Source organism: Magallana gigas, chromosome 4 (genome assembly GCF_963853765.1).
Source record: "Magallana gigas chromosome 4, xbMagGiga1.1, whole genome shotgun sequence".
Lineage (NCBI taxonomy): Eukaryota > Metazoa > Mollusca > Bivalvia > Ostreida > Ostreidae > Magallana > Magallana gigas.
Genome location: NC_088856.1, coordinates 2,291,386 through 2,313,637, shown reverse-complemented (window position 1 = coordinate 2,313,637; position 22,252 = coordinate 2,291,386). Strand labels below are relative to the sequence as shown.

Sequence of the window (22,252 nt, the reverse complement as noted above, 5' to 3'; positions counted from 1 at the left end):
TATACATGCAAAAAGATAGTATTATTCTTTACATAGTGTGTAGAGGAAATTCGAAATGATTTTAGTCTTAATTGATACGTAACTGAACAAATTGCACTCTTATCTCATTCTAAGTATAATAACTTTATTCTCGAGACTTATTTGTACGTCTTATACGTATAAACTTTTCGTAAACATGTGCTAGATTAGTTGAATATTTTCATACATAGGTAGAAAATGTGTATTGCTAGATTGTGACATGCTAATGTGTGTATTTTATTTAGTCTGCATAAGTTACTGTGTAGGAGATAACTGAGCTGTATAAATAGCTAAATTTGTGTATTTTGCTCACATTTCTAGATTTCTAAGAGAAACCTTGTTTGAATTTTAAAAGTATGGTCACCAGTACCTGTCACAATCCTGTATGTTTGTATTGTCAGTTTCGTTTATCAGAGATTGTATTGTAATATTATGTTTTGTTATTTTTCAGTTTCTTACCATTTATAAATACACATGCAACAATAAAGTGGATGTTCAGTGTATTTTTCGGGTTATACTAGCAGTTATTTGTGAACTGTTACATTAATACTGAGCACAGCGAGGATTAATTGTAACCTATATATATATATATATATATATATATATATATATATATATATATATATATATATATATATATATATATCAGTGACAAGTGAGAATTGAATCAGGGATACTATAGGCTGAAGACTTTCCTTAACGCCCTGAGCGCAGCTTCATGGAGTGATCTTTAAGATACCAAGTAATTTTTTCAATTTTATAACCGCGGTAGTTAACATATGAATTAAAGTGATAAACAATAAATGAAGAAATAGAAAAATCGAAATCATGTAACTCTCTTCAGCTATTTTCAAAGAAATATTTTATGTTTTACGTATGAAACATGATGTCATAATGTAGACTTAACACCCGACGTTTAGTTTACCTTTAGCTAATGATATTCTAGAAGACAGTTGGATCGTACTGTCTGTGTTTCAAACAACCGTTTACATATCATGCATGATTTAAGGTCAAGATCTAGTAAATGATTCCAGACTGTCTTTTTGGTGCTAGAACCATTATGACGTCATAATTGATTTGATGAATCTTTTCCCGTATTTAACGGCTTGAAAGGAATTATGTAGAAAATTTAACAGTATTTTGACATTCTATGTTAAATCATGGAGAAAGTAATCCCGGTACCTATACATTAATGACATTAATTTAAAGAGGAGGTCAAGAGTTTGTTAAATGCCGTTTTTAGAGAGACTGTAAGCAATCTAGATATATTTCATTAGTCTATAATGGACAAAACTCCGAGATTTGTTACTTTTATCCTTCATATTTCATAGAAAGTGATTGTTTATAACATGATTTTTCATTATGTTTACCAAACATTTAAGCCCCGGTACACCCTATGAAACAAAGATATTGTTATGAGGCATCATTAAAAGAATTTATATCTTGAATTTCATAAACCTGTAGGCACCTTTCATTTACTAGATCTTGACCTTAATCAAAACCATTCAAAAAGGACTGATACCCACTTAAGCGCCTCCTATGGAAAAATAACATGATAATGTGAACTTGACCTTGATTAACAGCCTAAAATCAGTTTTATAAATTTTTATGACGAGTCATGAGCAACATTTATGCTGATTTTCTCCAAATAAGAGTTAATTGATTAGAAATGAAAATTGAATACCAGGGACCCCATAGAGTATGCTATCCTATGGTTTATGTTGTAAAAGATATGCTTGATGACTATATTGACAAGAAAGAAAATACTAGGATACAAAACTGAGGCGTAAATTCTAAAATAGGAATCCAAACGGGATAATCTAAAGAGACATGATACAAATTGTGAACTTAAAATGAAAGCAACTTATAAATTGCTTTAATCTGTTATTTTTAGATCAATGTAAGGATAATTTTAAAGGGGAAATTAGGTGACTAATTGTGCATAAATTTACATGACATAATTGAACAATGCAAAAACATGTTGTTAAAGATGACATTAAATTAAAACATGCTTTATTTAAACCGTTTGACAAAAGATTCTTTGTGGCATTCTGTATACATGTAGTAGTCATTTATTGAAACTTTATACGCAATAAAACAATTTTTACAAAACAGTTGGCAAAACTATGGCAGCAATATTATCTTCTGTATAGTTGTTAATAAACGTTGGAATACATATATTCGGTTAATCTTTAAACGTTTTTTCGTTTCTAAAATCACAATCATTCCTGTTTATGTCAATGATAAATAGATCTATCCGACGTCGTATCTAAAGAGTCCATCATAACACAGCTAGACAGCTTTGTTGACCATTGGTGTTAGTGAATCCCTCGACAACAGCGTCGTGAAGAAAGACGTACTGTTCCTGAAATTGAAACAATACATGAACTGTCATATTTATCACGTTATGAAGTGACAAGTTAATATCTAAAAAGTATGATACGAATATATGCTAACTGTAGATGCTGCACATGTACCTGTCATCGGAATGTTAAAATATTACATAAAATGATTGATCGTTTAAGTAATTTTACTGCTGGATATTTATTTTAATTATAAATCATTCAGGTAGCTCCTTACATCAAGGTTTTAATTTTTTATGACACTACTTCACACTGGCAATTTGAATGCTTTGCGAAACTATCATTTTGCTCAGTGGTTAAAATATTGGGCTTGTGTATTGAAGATTCAAAGTTTAATTCTGCTTAAGTCTTTTGTTATTTTTTTTTTTTTTTGATTTTATGAAAAAAGCTTTTTAAATAGCCTATATTTGTCTATTAATTTGTCAATTACTTTTCTATCAGGTTGCTTTCTGCTGATTTGATAAATTATGTTAAGGTACATATACAGTGAGCCACCTTAAGGCACCCCAACAACACTCTTTTTATTTACAAATTATATGATACACTCTTACATGATGTTTTATAACTGTTTATAGAATCGTGTAAAACAATTAGATACTACACGTTACATAAATAGGATTCCATACAAAAAGTATTCAACTTAGGAAAAAATAAGAATCGGCAAAATTTTAGGAACCGTACGTATGTCTGAATGGATTTCCCTCTTTGATGTCGAAGTGAAATGACGTATCCCTTGACGTCAACAGTTTGCTCAACAGCGCCCTCTTCCAGAAGATAATCAATGGCGATAAATGTACCGGTTCTACCAATTCCAGCGCTTAACATACATAAATCAATTTAATCACTGCATTAAACATCAATGGTTTTATGTCTAAAATATTTGATACAGCTTTTAAGCCAGTTAGAAATATTTTGCTATCATCGAGCTTGATTTCACTCGATTCTTCTTGAAACTTGAACTTTTTAAGCTATGTATTTTAATGATGTAGAATAATTCAGGCAATTACTTTTTATGACAGTCTACAAATCATCTTGCCATTCAATATATTACGAGGATTAACACATTGCAGATGTACCTGCAGTGAACAACTATTGGTCCATCTGAAGACGTTAGGCCACTCCTTACGAGCTCCCGGAAGCTGATTAACAACGTCACATCTTCTGGGACGGAGTTGTCAGGCCAGGCCGTAAAATGGAATTGTGTCACTTTCTTCACTTCCTCCTATGGTATGTCGCATTTGCAAATATGAAAAGTTAATATACAAAACAATATCAAAGCAACCATTAATAAATTTTCAGTGTTTCTATAAGGTTTGTTACTAACTGATTTCGGACAAATATCAGATTTATGAGTCATAGACGGGGAGACGAATTAGCAAACCTAATTAGTGTTTTGTTCGCCAGAGGATCCATATAAAAGCTGGCTAACAGCTCGTCCATTCTTACTTTCAAATTCCCATTCAAACCTCAGTTTCAACTACTAAATAGTGTAAGAAGCTGCACTCTTGGTCACTTTCAACTTTTTGTAATATTTACCCAAAAAAAATCCCTTTTTTTCTCCGCAGATGTTTGAGCAAATCTCGACTCACCGTCTTAAGCCTCGGTCATTTTTGAATGATTTTCTGGCATCTGGCCGTGATTTTATGCGAGTAAACTATAGTAAGAGATTGAACTTTGATATGACCTTTTATCCCCAATCACAGTTTACACAAAATATGATGTTTACTGTTAATGCAGCAACAGCGAACTACATAACGAATTAAAACAAGTTAAAACGTGACGTAAAAAAAGGCGCGTGGATATTCAACTTAACGATTACTTTGTGTTCAAATAGCCATGAATAGGAGAGAGCTATGCTTACTTCGGGCCTTGTCTTGAGACAATGATCTCGACGCCTTTAATTTATTCGGACACAAAAAATTGAAATTTTTCAAAGGCAACTACTCTAATTTTAAAGAAATTTAAAAAGCAAAATAAAAAGTACTTATAAATGCGGACATGATTTCTGTATCATGACGTGATAAGAAGATCTAGGCAAAGCGTCTGCCATATCACCAAATATAAATCCTTACCAGCAAAACATTGAAATATATTCGGCAGTTACGTGTCATATTTAAACCAATGGAAATGTGACATTTCAATCCGAGGGAAAACAATATCATTATATCACACTGATAAAAAAAATCGTGATTGTCTTTTCTCGATTGGAATATGTTTAAGATATCAAGCAGGTATAAGTTTGTTTTCACTTACTGTCTTACATATTAATTAAGGTCTTCCGTTTCCAACGGAAGACCTTATAGTTTTCGTACTGTTTCTTATTAAGGTCTTCCGTTTCCAACGGAAGACCTTATTGTTTTCGTACTGTTTCTTATTATTATTTTTTTCCACAAATTTTGTGCACGCGATTTCTCAGAAACTATTCAGCCGATTTTGACCATTTTTTCACAGATGATTGCCAGAGGTCATAATTCTAGACGTTTTTTGAAATTTTGAAATCGTCACTTCCGGTACTGAGTTACGGCGGATTTTCCATCTTTTTACGACCTATTTTGTGCAGAGCTGATCTCAGAAACTATCAGAGATATGACTATGAAATTTTCAGGATAGGTAGTTTATAGTCTGAAGTTGTGCACTATTATTTTGTTTTACGCCAGTGGCGCCATTTCTTGGAGCTCGCCTGGGCACGAAAATTGAGTACGAATTTTCATTCAAAAATTTCAAACGTTTTGATCTGTATCTTTTTATCAGTTGATATTTTGTTAAGATATATATAACAAAAGTGGTAGATAATCATAAGTTCTTTCCAACAAAATCAAGAAAAAGGGGCTGGCCCCTTTTTTTAGGGGCCAAGGCACTCGTAAAATCTATTACATATAACTTAAAAACGATAAAGATTTTGTAATGCATTATAGAAGCAAAGTTGTTGATCGTACCAATATCTATTCGAAAAAATCATTGCCACGCCCATTTATTACGTAATTAGGGATTTTTAGGGGCCAAAGTACTTAAACTTTGACGAAAAATAACTAAAGAAGTATACATATTTTGTTAGACATCATAGAAGAGAAAATGTTTGAATAAATGATTTAAATTAATTCCACTGATCAAAACACGAATTTTTGTCCCCATTAAGGATCTAGAGGGCTGGCCCCTAAAATATTCAATCATTTGTATCTCAAAAATGATCAACAATTTTACATGGGTGTAAGAACAAAAAATGTTTGTATTCTTAAGACCTTTTCAAAGAAATCAAGAAAAAGGGGCTGGCCCCTTTTTTTAGGGGCCAAGGCACTCGTTAACTCTATTACAAATAACTTAAAAACGATAAAGATTTTGTAATGCATTATAGAAGCAAAGTTGTTGATCGTACCAATATCTATTCGAAAAAATCATTGCCACGCCCATTTATTACGTAATTAGGGATTTTTAGGGGCCAAAGTACTAAAACTTTGACGAAAAATAACTAGAGAAGTATACATATTTTGTTAGACATCATAGAAGAGAAAATGTTTGATTAAATGATTTAAATTGATTCTACTTATCAAAATACGAATTTCTGTCCCCATTAAGGATCTAGAGGGCTGGCCCCTAAAATATTCAATCATTTGTATCTCAAAAGTAAACATCAATTTTAGATGGATGTAAGAACCAAAAATGTTAGTATTCATGAGACCTTTCGTATAAAATCAAGAAAAAGGGGCTGGCCCCTAAAATTAGGGGCCAATAGACTCCTAAACTCTATTATTCATACGTTAAAAATGATCAAGATTTTGTAATGCATTATAAAAACAAAGTTGTTGATCGCAGCAATATCAGTTTGTAAAACTCATTTCCAAACCCATTGATGACGTATTTAGAGATTTTAGGAGACTAAAATCTTAAATCTTTAATGTGCTGTATGTTAAAAAGCAAAACTCTTTGTTAAGCATTTTAAAGGATATTGACAATCGTATACATTATCTAAAAGGAAGTGGTTGAGGGAGAATTTTGAAATTTCATTGATATTTTAATCGAATCGTTTAAAAAATTGAACGGAAGACCTACTCGTTACTCGTAACGAGATCGTATCTAGTTATACATATAATTTGTCAATTTTACATATTAAATAAAGGAATTTAATTTTTTTACGATATCAAATAAGAGAGAAAATACAGACCTGGAACTTTACCGTCAGATACCGCACTGTGCACGAGTCAAACACATCCATACCGTCCAATTCAATGGTATATGAACCAATATTTAACTCTGTATCTGGCCAGTACTTTAAACATTTCATCTATGAAACACAACCAAATATGAGTGTCAAGGTAAAACTGATAAAAACACCACAGACAAAGTATATTGTAACGACTGAGGAAAATAAAAAAAAAATTATTTTTGTAAATGTTTCTTATCATACGTCAGTTTTATATTGAGGCAAGTTCTTCCATATAGATTAGTCAGATATTGAAATCATTAAAAAAAGAGTTTGATTTAATAGAGAACATTTCAAATAATTTCAAAATTTTGACTGAGAAGTTACCTTATCTCCTTCATACAAATTTGTAAGCATAACGATTCTTGTGCAGTCGTTTTGCCAAACAATTCCCCAGAAATCTTCTAACGTTCTTTGATTAAAAGGACCTGTAAAATACTTTGCTGTTGGGTATTTTTGAAAAAGGAAAACATTTTGATTAAAAGAATTCTCACATGGTTGGCTATTTATTTTAATTTTGTAAACAATAGAAATGCATTTTTGGTCGGTGTATCGTTTTGCTTATTGAGTGAATTAAGGATTCCTTTTATAGATCAAATAAAGCAAAATCATTTTTATCTATACAAAATTATGATTAACAACATATGTATTACCTTGTGCAGCAATATATGCCTTTTCTTTTCCAAAGCCCTATAGAGATAAAAATACCAAAAATTAATGTTTTTATTTTTAAAATAATCATTGCAAAGAAACAACAGTTACTTTATGTGTAATGCGATCTACTATATCAGAAAAAAAAGAAAATACTTCTTTATTAAAACCTTAAAAGATTTATTAACCATTATATTTTTCATATATAACTAACGTGTATATAAGAGGCGTTGACATATCCCTCGGTATCATCCTCATCTGCTCGTAACTTTACAAAATTGTGATCATCTGAAAAAGATAATTACTGCAAATCAAGCCAAACCATTTTTTATTATTGTTTGTATTAATAAAATAATTAAGATAATGCCATATGCAAGTTTTATTCATTACTAAATATTTAGAGCACTAAAAAAACATCTGGAATACTCTCAATAGCATTGAATACTAGAATGTATTTAACTCATTTGAGCTCACCGGTAGCCAAAGCAAAACACCAGATTATACATATCAAGCAATGTGATTAACATGAAATATAACTTTTACATGAAACTTAGAGTTTTTACCATGGAGTAATGGTTAGTTGAATTGACTTAGTGGGTTTTTTTAATAGATGTGCTTAAGAATAGGCAAAATAGCTACATTTATTCAACATTATGTAGAGCTTTTCCTTTACGATGTAGATATTTCTAAATCAAAAGGACCCCCATATAGTTAAAACTCATCAAACATACTTCATTTGTATATTTTCAAATTGAATTCTGTGCAATTCATTTCACAGGGTGTACTTGTTTGTATTTTTGTAATTCTTTATATATAGCAAAAATCATCAATTCAATGCTGTAGAAATTTATTTACACGGGTAGATTCCTTTGTATCTGTTTCTGTTTCTGTTGAAAGTCTTCAACGCGTTCGAATATGATTCCAGTAGTCCGCTTGGAAGATCCTACAAAGATTAATATAAAGCGTGATAACAAATATTTATGTGCAAGAATTGATAAAGCGTCAGCTACAAAAAAATAATGATTTATACAATGAACTCTCTCTCCAGGGCGCCATTATTTTTTCTGCTTGGCAAGTCCTCGATGAACTTATTTTTATACACCCTCTGTGACGTCAAGTTATTGTATTCCACGGTAATAACTTCCTCCTCGATTTCATTAGGATCGTCTTCCACAATCTCCACAAGGTCTGACTCGTATGTGGAGATCCGTCTATGGAATTCTATGATAATTCCATTGTCCTCAACCTTTCCTTCAATTGGATTTACTTTTTTCTTGCTAAAACATTTTGAATATTAAATATGAAAGTTATATATGACGATTTTATTGATACTCTATTTTAGTTAATAGGACGTATAATTAACGTTCTGACTTACCTATGAACAAAAAGAATAATCACTACTGCAACAAGTATTGCGAGAATTACCAACATACACCATAAAATGATCGGGTCAACGTTGTTGCCATCTTCTGTAGTCTCGAGATCTTAACACGCAAAATTAGCATAAATTGCAGAGTTTCTTCATTAATGATTTCTATGCAAATGAATATGTACTACTACTCAGACAGGCTTTATTGACTGCTTACAGACTTCAAATACTTTTCAAAAAAAAATGTCAAATCGATATATACCGTGCCAAAACATATCAATGGCCTTTAATAATATCAATGCATTAAATGAAATATAAAAATCATCTAGCATATATTCAAAGCATTGTATAAAGCTGTTTGATATAAAAATGGCCAATCGTCAAATGAGTTACTTAATTTTTTTTTAAATTTTATTCAAATTCTTAAACTTTTTTCGCCAAGCTCTGTTTATTTTTGTGGGTGCCGTTATTGTACTTAAACAATAAACTTTTCTTAATGTCGGTTATTCAAAAACAAAGTCTGATATGCCCGATTGATATCAAATTCTATGTACACTTTAAAGACAGTAATTTTGTTTAGTATGTGTTTTAAAATATACATGAAAGTGGTTAATTGGACATGGCCATATTTCAGTGGGAAAATGTTAAAAAAAAACCCACAAAAATAGTTAAATAAAAGAATTGCGTTATTTTCCCAATTTGTAAGATTTGCCCCCAAACGTCAATGCAGCAATAGTGTTACGACAATCTTCGTTTTCAATGAAAACAAAGATATTGAAAAAGTTGTTTTGCAAATCAAGAATACCTATGTACAAATTTTCACAAATATTGAAGTTTGTTTTATTTGCAATCGATGTATAATTCATTCAGGAGGAATAAATCATTCTGGGACAAAGCCGAATAGTTTCATTTTCTTAATACACCTATGATGCATTTGCTTTTTTTTCTTTCTTTTTTTTGGGGGGGGGGGGGTTTACTTATTTCTTAACACATCCATGGTGCATTAATTTTGTTTTTTTTGTAGGGGTTGGTTGTTTTTTTTCTCTTGTTTGGTGGGGGGGTGGGTGGGTGGGTGGAGGTATGTTTATTTTGAATATTTCTCTATTTAAAAAAGAGCGGTTCTGCTGGTGTAAAAAAGAAAATTTTTATAAATTAAGAAACTCTATTTGTATGAAAACCGTTTTGATTCTGCAGCAGCCAAACAATCAGTTTGAAAATTCTTAGATGTTTCGGACAAATGCATGCAAAATATCTCTAAAATTTATTTATAAAGGAGCATATTTTTTTTTACAAAACACAATCACTTTTTATGTTGGATGGGACAGAGGATGTTGTTTTGTCTAATGAAGTGGTATTTGTTTTGTCTAATGAAGTGGTATTTCCTGCATCTACAAATGAAATATATATATTAAAGAATAAAAGTGTATTTGTTCTTCTCATATATTATGGTATCTTGTTAAAAATATTGCCGGTGCTTGGAATAAAAAAAATTAGAAGATGCGTTGCAGAACATTTACGTTCTTTCTCTGTGTGTGTGCTTAAATTTCCAAAAATGCATAATATGTTCACTATGTGATTAAGAAATACGTGTATATCTAAGAAAAATAAAATGAACTGAGTTCACTATTCCAGCAATAAGAAAACTTGTTTTCGTCATTTGAAGCTCATTTGATATGCCTACATCTTATTTTTCCTTAAGTAATAAACCAGACATAACGAAGGCAACTCTTATTAGCTGTTTAAATATACTCTTGGTTGACTCTTTTGAAAGGTGTATGGTAGATAACAATAAATGCGCACATTATCCTAACTATCATATGAATATGTGTGATTTTCATTATTTATGATATTACTATTGCCACTTACATATTATTGTGAAACAAAACTTATTTCTTATTGAAGCAATTTAATTTTTCACAAGTTGCATTAAAAGACTAAGGTGTGTTTAATTAAACACCTATCAAATATTTCATTATAGCTACCAGATATTTCATTGGCACGAAAATTTAAAAGTACCCTTTTAAAAAAAAAACCTATTACCTGTTGATACAATTAATAAAGTTGTATCTTGTTCACAGTGATTTCCTTTAAATCCGTTCTTGCAGCGATTGCACGCTCCCGTTTCGTGATCGCAGATCAAATCGACGCAATTTGCTGGACAGCTGAAATTGCAGTTTTCTCCGTACACAGAACTCTGACATTGGGTACATTTCCCGGTGAAAGGATCACAGGACTGACACTTTTCTTGGCATTTGGCACAGTTTGGTCCATAATGATTTAGAGGACATACTGCGAATAATGTACTATATTGTATGATAATACTTAATAGTAAAAAAAATATGATTACTATTGCAAGATCAAAATAAACAATTCATGTAAAACATTAAATAAAGATGAAGAACAGTTAAAATTATTTTTTATATTGCATACCGGTATATTGCAAACTAATATTATGCACTTATACTTGTCATTATATTGGGAGTTGTTTGTCTTGTTTGTTGTTGTTGTTTTTGACTTCTTTGTCATTGAATAATATAAAAGCACTTTTTTATTTTACTTATTAAACACAAACTTATAGGAGACAATTCAAACAGCCGTAGTGAGCCTTCGTCTATCTTCTTCACTACAATTGTGTCTCCTCTGATCGCATTGACACATTCTAATGCTGTCTGATATTTTTTTATTCCGGAAAAATGAAATGCCCTGCAGAGTGTTGATGAATTCGTCAGAGTATATCCAGTCGTGACGTGTAATTCAAATGTCCCTAGGAATAAACGTATATAAATTGATACAAAGCAAGAATGAACCGTACTTAGAATAAACGCGTAATAAGTAAGAGTAGTCTATTTTTATTTTTTTTACACATTTTATTTAAGCAGCTATCAAGCATCTTAACTTAAGTGTATGTTGTAAATCTCTGTATAACAAAACAGGCTTTATAATCTAAGATTATAACAACGTTTTACATTAGTGTAGACTTTGCTCTTGAAACCGCTTAATTTCTCGTTTTATCTTTCAATGATACACTGTCTGCAATTGCAACGTTATTACAAAATTTCATAACTTGATTTAAATACACATCAATTTTGTTACAAGAAAGGCGAGCTTTTGGCATTTTCCGTTCATTGATTATATCATTAAAGATATATAAATGGTCAATATTTAAAAAAATATGGAATGTTTTGAATCAGCTTCCTCCTATAAGTATTAACATCTATCGAAATCTTATTAACTCATACATAAAAATTCCTGGAAATTATCTTTAAAACAACCCAAGAATTTCTCAAACCGTATGCCTCTTCATTTTTTTTCTTCAATACTCATCAATTCTCTATTTTTCCTTTGTTTATGTTTATTCGCAAAAGACCTTTTACGTTTGGATCGTTATTTGCAATTATTGATTTTAAAATAGTATCCAACTACTTTTGGACCATTTTTAATCTATAAATTAATTTAATTCTCGCAAAACTCGGGATTTGTTTACGCACCCCAGTTTTAATTAGTATTGTCGTATCAAAGAGACTCTTGGAAGCTTTACTTTATAGGAAATTGTTTGTTCTTCCAGGAAAAGAAGCTGATTTTGAACATTTGATTGGTTATTACCTCCTCTGACAGAAATAAGAAACCATTTCATAAGGTAGACTGAATCCAGTTTCATAAACCAGGACGCATTTTTAATTCCATGTGAAGTATAATACGTCTCCAAATCGTTGTCAAGGGCTCTTGAGACTGTTTCCGGAAAATCCGTAAAATTCAAAACTTGATTTTTAGATAACTTCACAATTCCTAAAAGAAATGTCATCATACATTTTTAGTGAAACTTTCATTGGCCATGCATTGTATTTCGAATACCAATTTGATATTTTGACATGCTATGAAAACTTTAAAGATCGATTTAAATAGCAAATATAATTGTTTCGATATTAATATCGTTTTGTTAAAACAACAAAATTGAATTGCGTCTTATAACAACTTTACAGAATTTTCAGTGGTTTCAATGAATTTAAAGATATTTCTATAAAGATGAACAAAAACGCAAAAACATTACCCAAGATTTCAACTTCATATATTTTCAAAGGTTTATTTTCTTCATTGCTGATTGAGACTCCATCATACACGTTGTTTACTATAATGGGGCATGTTATAATTGTATTCATTCTTCCTTCAACAGGTTGTGAGATACTAGCACAGCTCGTAGGTTCAGCTCCATTTTGTAAAATATCGATTACGTAGGTACCTACATAATATATACAAATATATTATTCCAAACCTAATCTTAACAACTGTTGTAGAGTTTCATTTGCAACATTGGCCGTCCGAGCTAAGCTGGCAATCACTCATAACTTATAATTCGATATAAACCATAAATGCCTCCTTGCTTGTAAAGTGATTTTACAACAACACAAATCACTTTAGTAAAAACGTAAACTAAATAATAGGGAAAACAAGATAAAACAGAGAACTTTCAACTGGCCCCAACTAAGTTAACGGTTAACAACACAAACAGAATTACTCGGATCTCGAAACCGACACCAATTAATTTTTAAAACCCCTGAAATACAATACATTGATTTTTTTTTTCATTTGCAACTGTTATTCAGTAAGGAACGAATAAAAGGACTTTTTTAATACAAATTTCTTATTTACAATTTCATTTTATTTGAATTGATATACACTCATTATAAAATTTAATCAAGAGGTAATAATTAAACTCGGAAAGCATACTCAAGCAAAGTGGACTTTTAGTCGAGCATAGGTCGAAAGGTGAAACTGTATGTTTATTTTCATCATGTGATTTTTTTGGAAAAGCTTTTATATGCTACATGTATTAAGCTTCAAACCACACATAATGCCACTCAACCATAATCAAAACCGAAGCCTAATCATACAATCTGAATCTAAACTGGGTGAAAAAAAAATATCCAACTTAACATACAGATGTATCCTACTTACATGTATTCAATACTTTGTTGTTGAATAAGCACATACAGTATACACATACTATCTACTTTAGTTTGCGGTACGATTTTACAATGAATTGTCAGTACTATAAAAAATATAGTTCAACTTTTTTTATTAAACTACCGGTGAAATGTTCTTTTTTTATTATTTACCGGCTCCAATACTGATAAAGATCCATGTGATTGTTGTTTTCGTTTTTAAAATCATGCTCCATGACTGGATTCCCCCAGAGTTGGTGAGAGAGAATGTGTCCATGTCACCATCACAACCGAGGGAGGCAATGCTAGAGCCATTGGTGGAGGTCTGGCTGACCTCCAATATAGGAAAGGCTGTTGTGCCTATAATTCATTTTTAAAACTATAAAATCTTCACCAAAACTTTATTACACAGACAGACAGACAGAAAAACAGATAGACAGACAGACATAGATAGATAGATAGATAGATAGATAGATAGATAGATAGATAGATAGATAGATAGATAGATAGATAGATAGATAGATAGATAGATACATAGATAGATAGATATATAGGTTACGTTACCTTCTATCTTAAGAAAAAATATCACTGTAAAAATAAAGAGAGCTTTAATCCAAACATTATCTGTCAGCATTTTCTATATAAATATATGAATTCTAGGAAATAAAAAATTAGATTTTAACAGTTCCTTTAGAAATATAAAATAACATTGCAACGGCGTTATCATGATAAACCATTGACATTTTTCCTTCCGCGTTGATGATTTTCGGAAGTTTATTTCCGCAATCAGCATGTAATGGGTAACACCATTTTTTATATTTGCGAAACGAAAATTAGAAGAATGTACTTATGGTATCATTTTTTGCAAAAATTTAATATTTTTTAACTCTTCACTCAACTTTATTTGTTAAATTGTATATCTTGCGCAAATTTGTCTTTAAGTCATTCATTTGTACTCATTGGGTATAGTACTACATGATTCAAAAACATGGTTAAGGACATTAATTGAACTTCAGTTACATGTTTTAAAGCGGAATATTCTCGATCTCAAAATTAACAAATTATGAAAAGAAGGCATACTTACTTCCTAAATACAGATAACACAGAAAGCAACAGGTCGTCATCAGATATTCCACACTACTAAGACACCATTATCTCGTAAGAAATGGTGTCTATCAATAATCACCCTATAAAAAGAGCGTAGCGTAAGGATTACACTCAATGTCCGTCAAAAGGATTTTCGTTCATTTTTTTCATTTTAACACATGCGTTAATCTTTCAACAAAGAGTTCAGCAGAAAAATACGTATAAATCAAATATAGTTCACCAACCATATTGCCACCCTAACAGCTTTACCTTACGCATGTCCCTCACTATAGTTATCCTACCCAAAACATTTTATACTAACTCATACCCCGTAATTGCAGCTAGTCTCTGGTTTAAATCAAATCGATGTTTCTTTTTTTTAATCTTACATAGATTTTGCATATATTTGGGGTAAACCAGGACGTTGACTTTTTATATTGTACATTCCTATTTATCTTCAAATAAATTAAAATATCTTCATTTCTACTTTACAATAATCTTTTTAATAAAACTATATCAATAATGAATTAAATAATAATATACCGGGTACAATAGATGATAAGCTTACTGCACTTTAGCTCTTTGGTTTCTCTTATCTTTCCATTGCTGGAGCAGTTTCCATATCTTCCCTGGCAGGAGCTCCCAGAGCAAATTTCGGCACATCTATATTGACAAACCTCGTGTACCAGGTATTGAGTGCACAGTATACACACCTTGATGTCTTCCTCACATGTGACACACGAATGATTGCAAACATTAGGTTCCATGTTCGTCAGTTGTGCTATAATAATAAACGTTTCCTTTTGACGGTGACCAAATTTTATGTTTACTTAAAATGATTGGAAACAGAATGCAAGGTAATATTATGATTAAATTTGCTATGGTTTATATTAACCTGTATCTGTTGTTGAGAGAGACGTGCTGATATATTCTTCGCAGTTTTTTCCTTTGCATCCTCGAACACAACCGTTACACATACCAGATTTTTGGTCACAATTCAAATCATAGCAGTTTACAGAACAGTTATATTGGCAGTACTCTCCGTACAAAGAACTCTGGCATTGGGTACATTTCCCGGTGATAGGATAACAGGACTGACACATCTGTCGACATCTTGCACAGTTTGGTCCAAAGTGATTTGTAGGACATACTGTAATGAGTGCATATAATAATTAAAGTACTGAAGTACTAACGGGAGTTGATTTTATCGATAGTCATTTATTTTAAAATCAACTAATTTTGTGTGGCAATTAGTTTCTAGTCTGTTTTTGAATTGTGCACTTTTTTATAATATAAATTTTTAGACTTTTCAAACAAGAACTTCGAGAAACCCCATATGAATCATGTTGTGTAATATTTAAGGATAGATTTCAAACTATGTATTAGTAATTGAAACAATTCTTAAAATTGTATGGATCCAAGCACTATTGATATCGAACTCTTGTCTCGTTCAACCAGACGATCGGCTGTCTCCGTTAATCTCCGAAAAGCAAGAGAGCTCTCTGCTTGTCGGAGATTTACGGAGACAGCCGAGCGTTTGGTTGAACGAGACTATATTAAACTCTGGCGTAAGAATACATGAGACTACACAAATATCTAAATTGTTCGTATGAGATAAAATCTGAGTATTTTCAAAGTGTTTATAGATACGTTTTCTTGAAAAACAATGCTTCAGCTTACATTACATCGAATTTTGGTATTATTTTAAAGAATTAAGTCTAGTCAGCGGTGATGATTTGTAATTAGGTCAAAACACTGTTTCACTTTCGGTTTTCCAGAGTAACTTCATAGGAGAGTTGATTACAATCAACTCCCAAAAACCTAAAATACATATGTTGCACTTTTTTCAACAAAATTGAACAAATTCAGTCGTATGTTAGGTCCATATATGCGTTTTTATCTAATTTTTCTTCAAACAAAAATATTTGAAACAAAATAGATCATCAGTTTCCAGTGAAATATTTACTCACAGACAAAAAGACAAAGTTGCCTACACAAGACTTGTGTGGGTGGATGGGTGTTTGAGAGGATGTATGTGTGGGTGCATGTGGGTGTGTGTGGGTTGGTGTGCGTTTGTGTGAACATGCATGTGCGTGTTTGCGTGCGTGTGAACGTGCTTACCCAGCTAGCTCTCTCTGTATTACTCTCTATTTAAAAATCTAAAAAGTTTCATTTCTGTCAATACATTAAATACTCTGTGAATTCTGAAATATGAATAATAAAGATCACTCTCTTTGTACAGATTGTTTGACTAAATTGAATTTTCACATCAAGTGTATTCTACTGTTCGCAAAGAAAAGGTTAAGCAGAATTTAAAGATTTTACATTATTTCAACTCTGTATACGGTCTTCCAAGAAAGACGATTTATTCCTAGTAAGACGGCCACTGTATTATCTGACCACCAGAAAGACTTCTGGCGGCCGGACAAAATGACTGGAAGGTTTATCACAAGTCACGTTTAATGATAATTAACGCTTACTTATAAGATACATTTCAAACAGTCTTAGCGATCCAGTATCCATTTTCTTGACAATGAATTTATCTTCTTTCATTGCCCTGTCGCATTCTATTGATGTCTGGTATCGCTTTAGATCTCTGGGTAATTCAAATGCCCTACACCTTGTTGATAAATCCGTGGTTGTGTGTCCAATACTGATGTGTATTTCATACTGTCCTGGTCCATAAAGAAAATTTATTGAGAAAATCGATTTGTGATAAGCTTACACTTCATACACATGTCAATGTTGGATCGAAGACGTTTTAAATTGATGCATGTATGCAATAAAATAACCCTTCGTGTATCATATTAAAAAATATTGCTGATTTTAAAAACGATTATTCGAGCAAATATGGCGAGAAGCATTCTACAGTAAAAGGCCTTCAATACTTTTCTTGAAAATCAGATCATTTCGGGTTTGTCCTAAATAGTGACATGTTTAAAATTTTTATTCAATGAACATGTCAAAGTACGTTCTTGGGTTTTGAATACGCTTCCTGTAATTAGTAGAGTAAATTATGTCATTTGTGACATCTTTTTTTATGTAATGAACATCGTTATATTGGTATGTTATAATGGTACGTACATATGCATACATGTACAACTTGTATTCATTCGTACCTGTTTCACACCTTGAACAATGGCTATTATTCTCAAAACATATTTCCCCAGAAAAGACGTAATTGTAATTAAGAATTAAACCATCCTCATGAATTGTAGATTAATTTTGTTTAAATTACAGGGGTTGGGGTGGGGTCAAAATTGAGTATGAAATATTTACATCGGAATAAAATGAGAGATTTTAAAAAAATGAAATCATCATGTATAACATCATCTCTAGGATAGGCTGTGTGGGTCACATGATGTTTAGACTGTAACCTTTTGAAAAATTGTTGAGATCAGAAAGGGTTCAAAGCTATAATAGCAATTCTGGACACCCTCCCTCCTCCTCGGGAAAATTGTAGCTTATTGAATTCGCATAGTAAAAGTATTGAAAATAGGCCTAGGACCCCCCTTCTCTCGTTACCGCATTTTTACACAACAGTGTTGAATAAGCCCTGGGTTAAAATTATTGCTGGTAAAATATCCTTGGGTTCAAAGGCATCAGGTGGGAATGTACACATGCAGTTGCGCGAAACACACTGCATTATTACCAGTCCACTTATAAAATGTGTTAAATAAATACAAATAATTATTTCCTAGTTAAAGAGAACATCATTAATTTGTACATAAGTGCACGTGCGGATAATCTTTATTTAGAACAGTTTGATGTCTCTATAATACAGGTTTCAGATCCTTAATTTGAATAGTTAATATAGTATTGAATCTCGAATTTTGAATCTGTTGAATCTCCATGGAAGAACACCTTGTTGATTTTGTATTACCATAACCCCCCCCCCCCCCATTTCAATTTTTGTCTAGATAAAAACAAATCATTTCTGAACTATAATTTTTAGCGAGAGCAAACTTATCAATAACAGTTATTGAGAGGGATACATCTTTAAGTAAATACCAGTAGGCATTCTTCAGTGATATTTACAGTCATACAGTTGTTACCTCCCCTTATTGAAATTGGAATCCATTTCACCTCATAAACTGAATCAAGTATCAAGAACCACGACGCGTTAATTCTTTCATCTGAATGATAAAACGTATCCAAGTTGTTGTCTAAGACTTTGGATGAAGTATCCATAATGTCTGAGAAATCCAGGATCATGCTCTTGTTTATTTGTGAAGTTCCTAAAGAAAGTATGGAAGCTAATACTAATTCAAATGATATTGAGTATAAATCTATATTTTTCCATATTGTTTTGTTTTTAGTGTTTTAATTATGAGCCAACTGCAATTGTAAACAATGAATGCTACAATATTCAGGTTAAATAATATTGATGATTGAAGTGTGTTCCATACAACGTGAGCAATAAACATAAAATAATATACAACATTAATTCAGTCATACCTATGATATTCAGCTCGTATATTTTCAAATGTTTTTCATCAAAACTGCTGATTATAACTTTCCTCCCAAAGCTATATCCTCGATCACTGCATGTTATTATTTTTTCCAGTCTTTCTGCATCCTTTCCATTGTCTCGAGAAATATCAGCACATCTTATAAATGAATTTCCGAAAGAACAAATGTCGATTGTATATGTACCTGCAAAACCAAACTGCACATCTAATAACATAATTTTAAATCATATTTAAAATAACATTAATGCAGCGCTATAAGCTTAAGAATATAATGTAAAATACAGATCTTAAGCATTGAATATTAACGCTGCATGTAAGGTATGCACGCAAAAAAAAACTTTATATATATTTTGTTATCATTTTGTTTTAAATCTCAATATCGGAAACGATTAAAACAGGAATATTAAATCAAATGAGTGTAATTATAACATATCATTCACCGCCAGTTCCAAGACTGACAAAAATACAGATGATTCTGATCGTGTTTATCAATGTAATAGAACAAGACTGGTCCACTGTATCATCTGTTAGAGAGAAAATGTCCATGTCACCGTCACACCCGAGGGATGCAACATACGAGCCATTTGTGGTGGTCTGGTAGAACTCTTGTATGATAAAGGCTAATACGTATAAAAATCAAACCAATTACAGTTAATCAAAATATTCAAATCTAGACATACAGGTAAAGAAATAAACATACTGCAAATTGAAAGACAAAATACAAAATGACAAACAGACATATATATAAACATTACTTACCTGAAATTGTTTTTGCAAGATAAGCAAACTTAAACCAAAACAAATCAACTAAAAATTGTTATGCACCATTTCATTTGTGTTCTTAAAATGTTGATGAACATATCTTAATTCTACAAAAAAAATTCTTTACATGTCATCAAATTAAAATGCATTCTACAATTTGATTCCGCTTACATGTATCCGTCCAGCTTGTGTACTTAAACAAGCAAACAATTTCTTGAAACAAAGCAACGTATAAACAAACAAAGGTGAGATAGATGCTTTTTGGAAAACTGGCCAATCCTGCTACATTTCTTTCGTAACGTTTAACTTGAATAGGGACAGGTTGTTAAAAACGGGAAACATATATAAGGATGTTTAACAAGGTGCAGATGTTCCTGCAGTTAACAACTACTGGTCCATCTGAAGATGTAAGGTCACTTCTTACGAGCTTCCAGAAGCTGATCAATGCCCTCATATCTTCTGGGGCGGGGCTGTCGGGTCAGGTCGTAAAGTGGAATTGGGTCACTTTCCTCACTGCCTCCTTTGAGTTGTCAGCCGTATTTGCAAATATAAAAAGTTACTGTGCACAAACAATTATTGGTATAAATTACTTTAAGGTTCATTACTGGCTGACTAAGGAGATCATTCAGACTGATCCGTCCGATAGACGGCGAGACAAAGTAACAGAAACGTCAGCCTTATTGCCAAACATAAATACTTAAAAGCAAAACATTAAAATACATCCGACGGTTACGTGCTTTATTTTATCCTTTGTATCTGTTTCTGTATTTGTTGTAAGTCTTTAACGCGTTCAAATATGATTCTAGTAATCCGTTTGAAAGATCAAATGAAGATTAATTTAAAATGTCACAACACCGATTTCACTGCAGCGACAGGTTAAGTGTAAACCACAAAAAATATAATGATTTATACAACGAATTTTACAACCAGAAAACCATCATTTTTTCTGCTTGGCAAGTCTTCGATGAATATATTTTTAGGCACCTTCTTTTTGACGTCAAGTTCATGTATTCCACAGTGATGACTTCCTCCTCTACGTCATCAGGATTGTCCTCCACAATCTCCACAAGGTCTGACTCGTGTGTGGAGATCTCTCTGTGGAGTTCTATATTAAAGTCATTGTCCTCAACGTTTTCTATGATTGGATTTCCTTTTTTCTTGCTAAAAGATTCTTGTTAGAATATTATAATATAAAAAATAAAAGTTGTATACGACGTTTTTATTGATGGTCTATTTTGGTTAATAGGACGTATACTTAACGTTCTGACTTACCTCTGATCGAAAAGAATAATCACAACAGTAACAAGTATCAAGAGGATTACCAACATACTCCATAGAATGATCTGGTCAACGTTGTTGCCATCTTCAGTTGTTTTTCATTAAAAATGTTTAATACAAAGGAGTATGTATTGAATTTGTTTTAGCAAATGATGACTTTTATATCTTACTTACGTTTATATCGTATAACAACGAAAATGGTGTTGAATCGACTACTTGTCCTGACGAAAATCATCAACTTTTTTTTTAAAAACGCAACACAACAAACAAGAGGCCAACCGGTCACATCGCTCACCTGAGCAACAATAGGCAACAATAAACAATTAAGAATAAAGTTAGCTTCAAGGACTCATTATACAGAAAATCTGGACAATTTGGTATAATACATGTAGATCCTGTTTCCTCCTGGATAATGTAATCACGTCCCTTTTCGAACAGGATGATTTTATATTTTTATCACATTTAGTATTGCAGTTCTCAAAAAGACCCTTTTGTTTATATACAGGATATAAAACAACATCAAACTCTGAACGTTTTCTCTACATTCACGACTCCACATTGTGGCCCAACTCAAATACTTTTAAAATGTAATTAATTAAACTCAATTACAAATACTTTTTTCCATTACTCCATCCCTTCATTCAACCCTCCATTGTGGCTTCATCCTACCCCCGGCGTTAATGATTTTCACAGTTTTGATTCTATACTACCAGAGAATGCTTCCACACAAGTTTCAGCTTTCCTGGCCTAATGGTTTAATGAGAAGATTTTTAAAGATTTACTCTATATATTCCTATGTAAAATTCAACAACAACCCCCCCTTCCCACTGTGGCTCCAACCAACCCTCGGGAGTCAAAATCTTCACATCCTTAATTCAACACTACCTGGGGATGCTTCTACATAAGTTTCAGCTATCCTGGATGAATTTTTTTAAAGAATTTTTTTTTAAAGAATTTCTCTATTTAATCCTATGTTAAAATGTGAGCCCCCCCCCCCCCCATTGTGGCCCCATCTTATCCGTGGGGGTCATAATTTTTACAACTTAAAACAAAACATGTACACCACCTTACGATGCCTCCACGTCAGTTTCAGTTTTTCTGGTTGACTGCCTTCT

General features: G+C 32.0%; 1 protein-coding gene and 1 long non-coding RNA gene across 3 annotated transcripts in view; both read right to left on the bottom strand.

The window, feature by feature from the left end:
* Window positions 1–2,137: 2,137 nt before the first annotated feature.
* Window positions 2,138–22,252, bottom strand: part of LOC136274339 (receptor-type tyrosine-protein phosphatase zeta-like) — a 148,955-nt gene continuing 128,840 nt past the window's right edge. The window contains exons 1-17 of one of the 2 annotated variants that reach the window (XM_066080885.1): window positions 14,104–14,275; window positions 13,714–13,899; window positions 12,648–12,836; window positions 12,203–12,385; window positions 11,172–11,363; window positions 10,640–10,888; window positions 9,904–9,987; window positions 8,606–8,714; window positions 8,261–8,507; window positions 8,086–8,173; window positions 7,445–7,518; window positions 7,233–7,269; window positions 6,907–7,007; window positions 6,541–6,660; window positions 3,458–3,603; window positions 3,063–3,198; window positions 2,141–2,383 (exon numbers count right to left, since the gene is read on the bottom strand). In XM_066080885.1, the coding sequence (XP_065936957.1) occupies window positions 2,300–2,383; window positions 3,063–3,198; window positions 3,458–3,603; window positions 6,541–6,660; window positions 6,907–7,007; window positions 7,233–7,269; window positions 7,445–7,518; window positions 8,086–8,173; window positions 8,261–8,507; window positions 8,606–8,714; window positions 9,904–9,987; window positions 10,640–10,888; window positions 11,172–11,363; window positions 12,203–12,385; window positions 12,648–12,836; window positions 13,714–13,899; window positions 14,104–14,173 (2,295 nt within the window). In that variant the 5' untranslated portion in view covers window positions 14,174–14,275 and the 3' untranslated portion in view covers window positions 2,141–2,299. Of the gene's footprint in view, window positions 2,384–3,062; window positions 3,199–3,457; window positions 3,604–6,540; window positions 6,661–6,906; window positions 7,008–7,232; window positions 7,270–7,444; window positions 7,519–8,085; window positions 8,174–8,260; window positions 8,508–8,605; window positions 8,715–9,903; window positions 9,988–10,639; window positions 10,889–11,171; window positions 11,364–12,202; window positions 12,386–12,647; window positions 12,837–13,713; window positions 13,900–14,103; window positions 14,276–22,252 lie in introns of those variants that run through there. The other variant, XM_066080886.1, reaches the window with a different exon arrangement.
* Window positions 15,233–17,212, bottom strand: LOC136274541 (uncharacterized). The gene is made up of 3 exons (XR_010712951.1): window positions 17,106–17,212; window positions 15,521–15,775; window positions 15,233–15,406 (listed from the first exon to the last, which is right to left on the bottom strand). It is a non-coding gene; the product is annotated as an uncharacterized lncRNA (long non-coding RNA).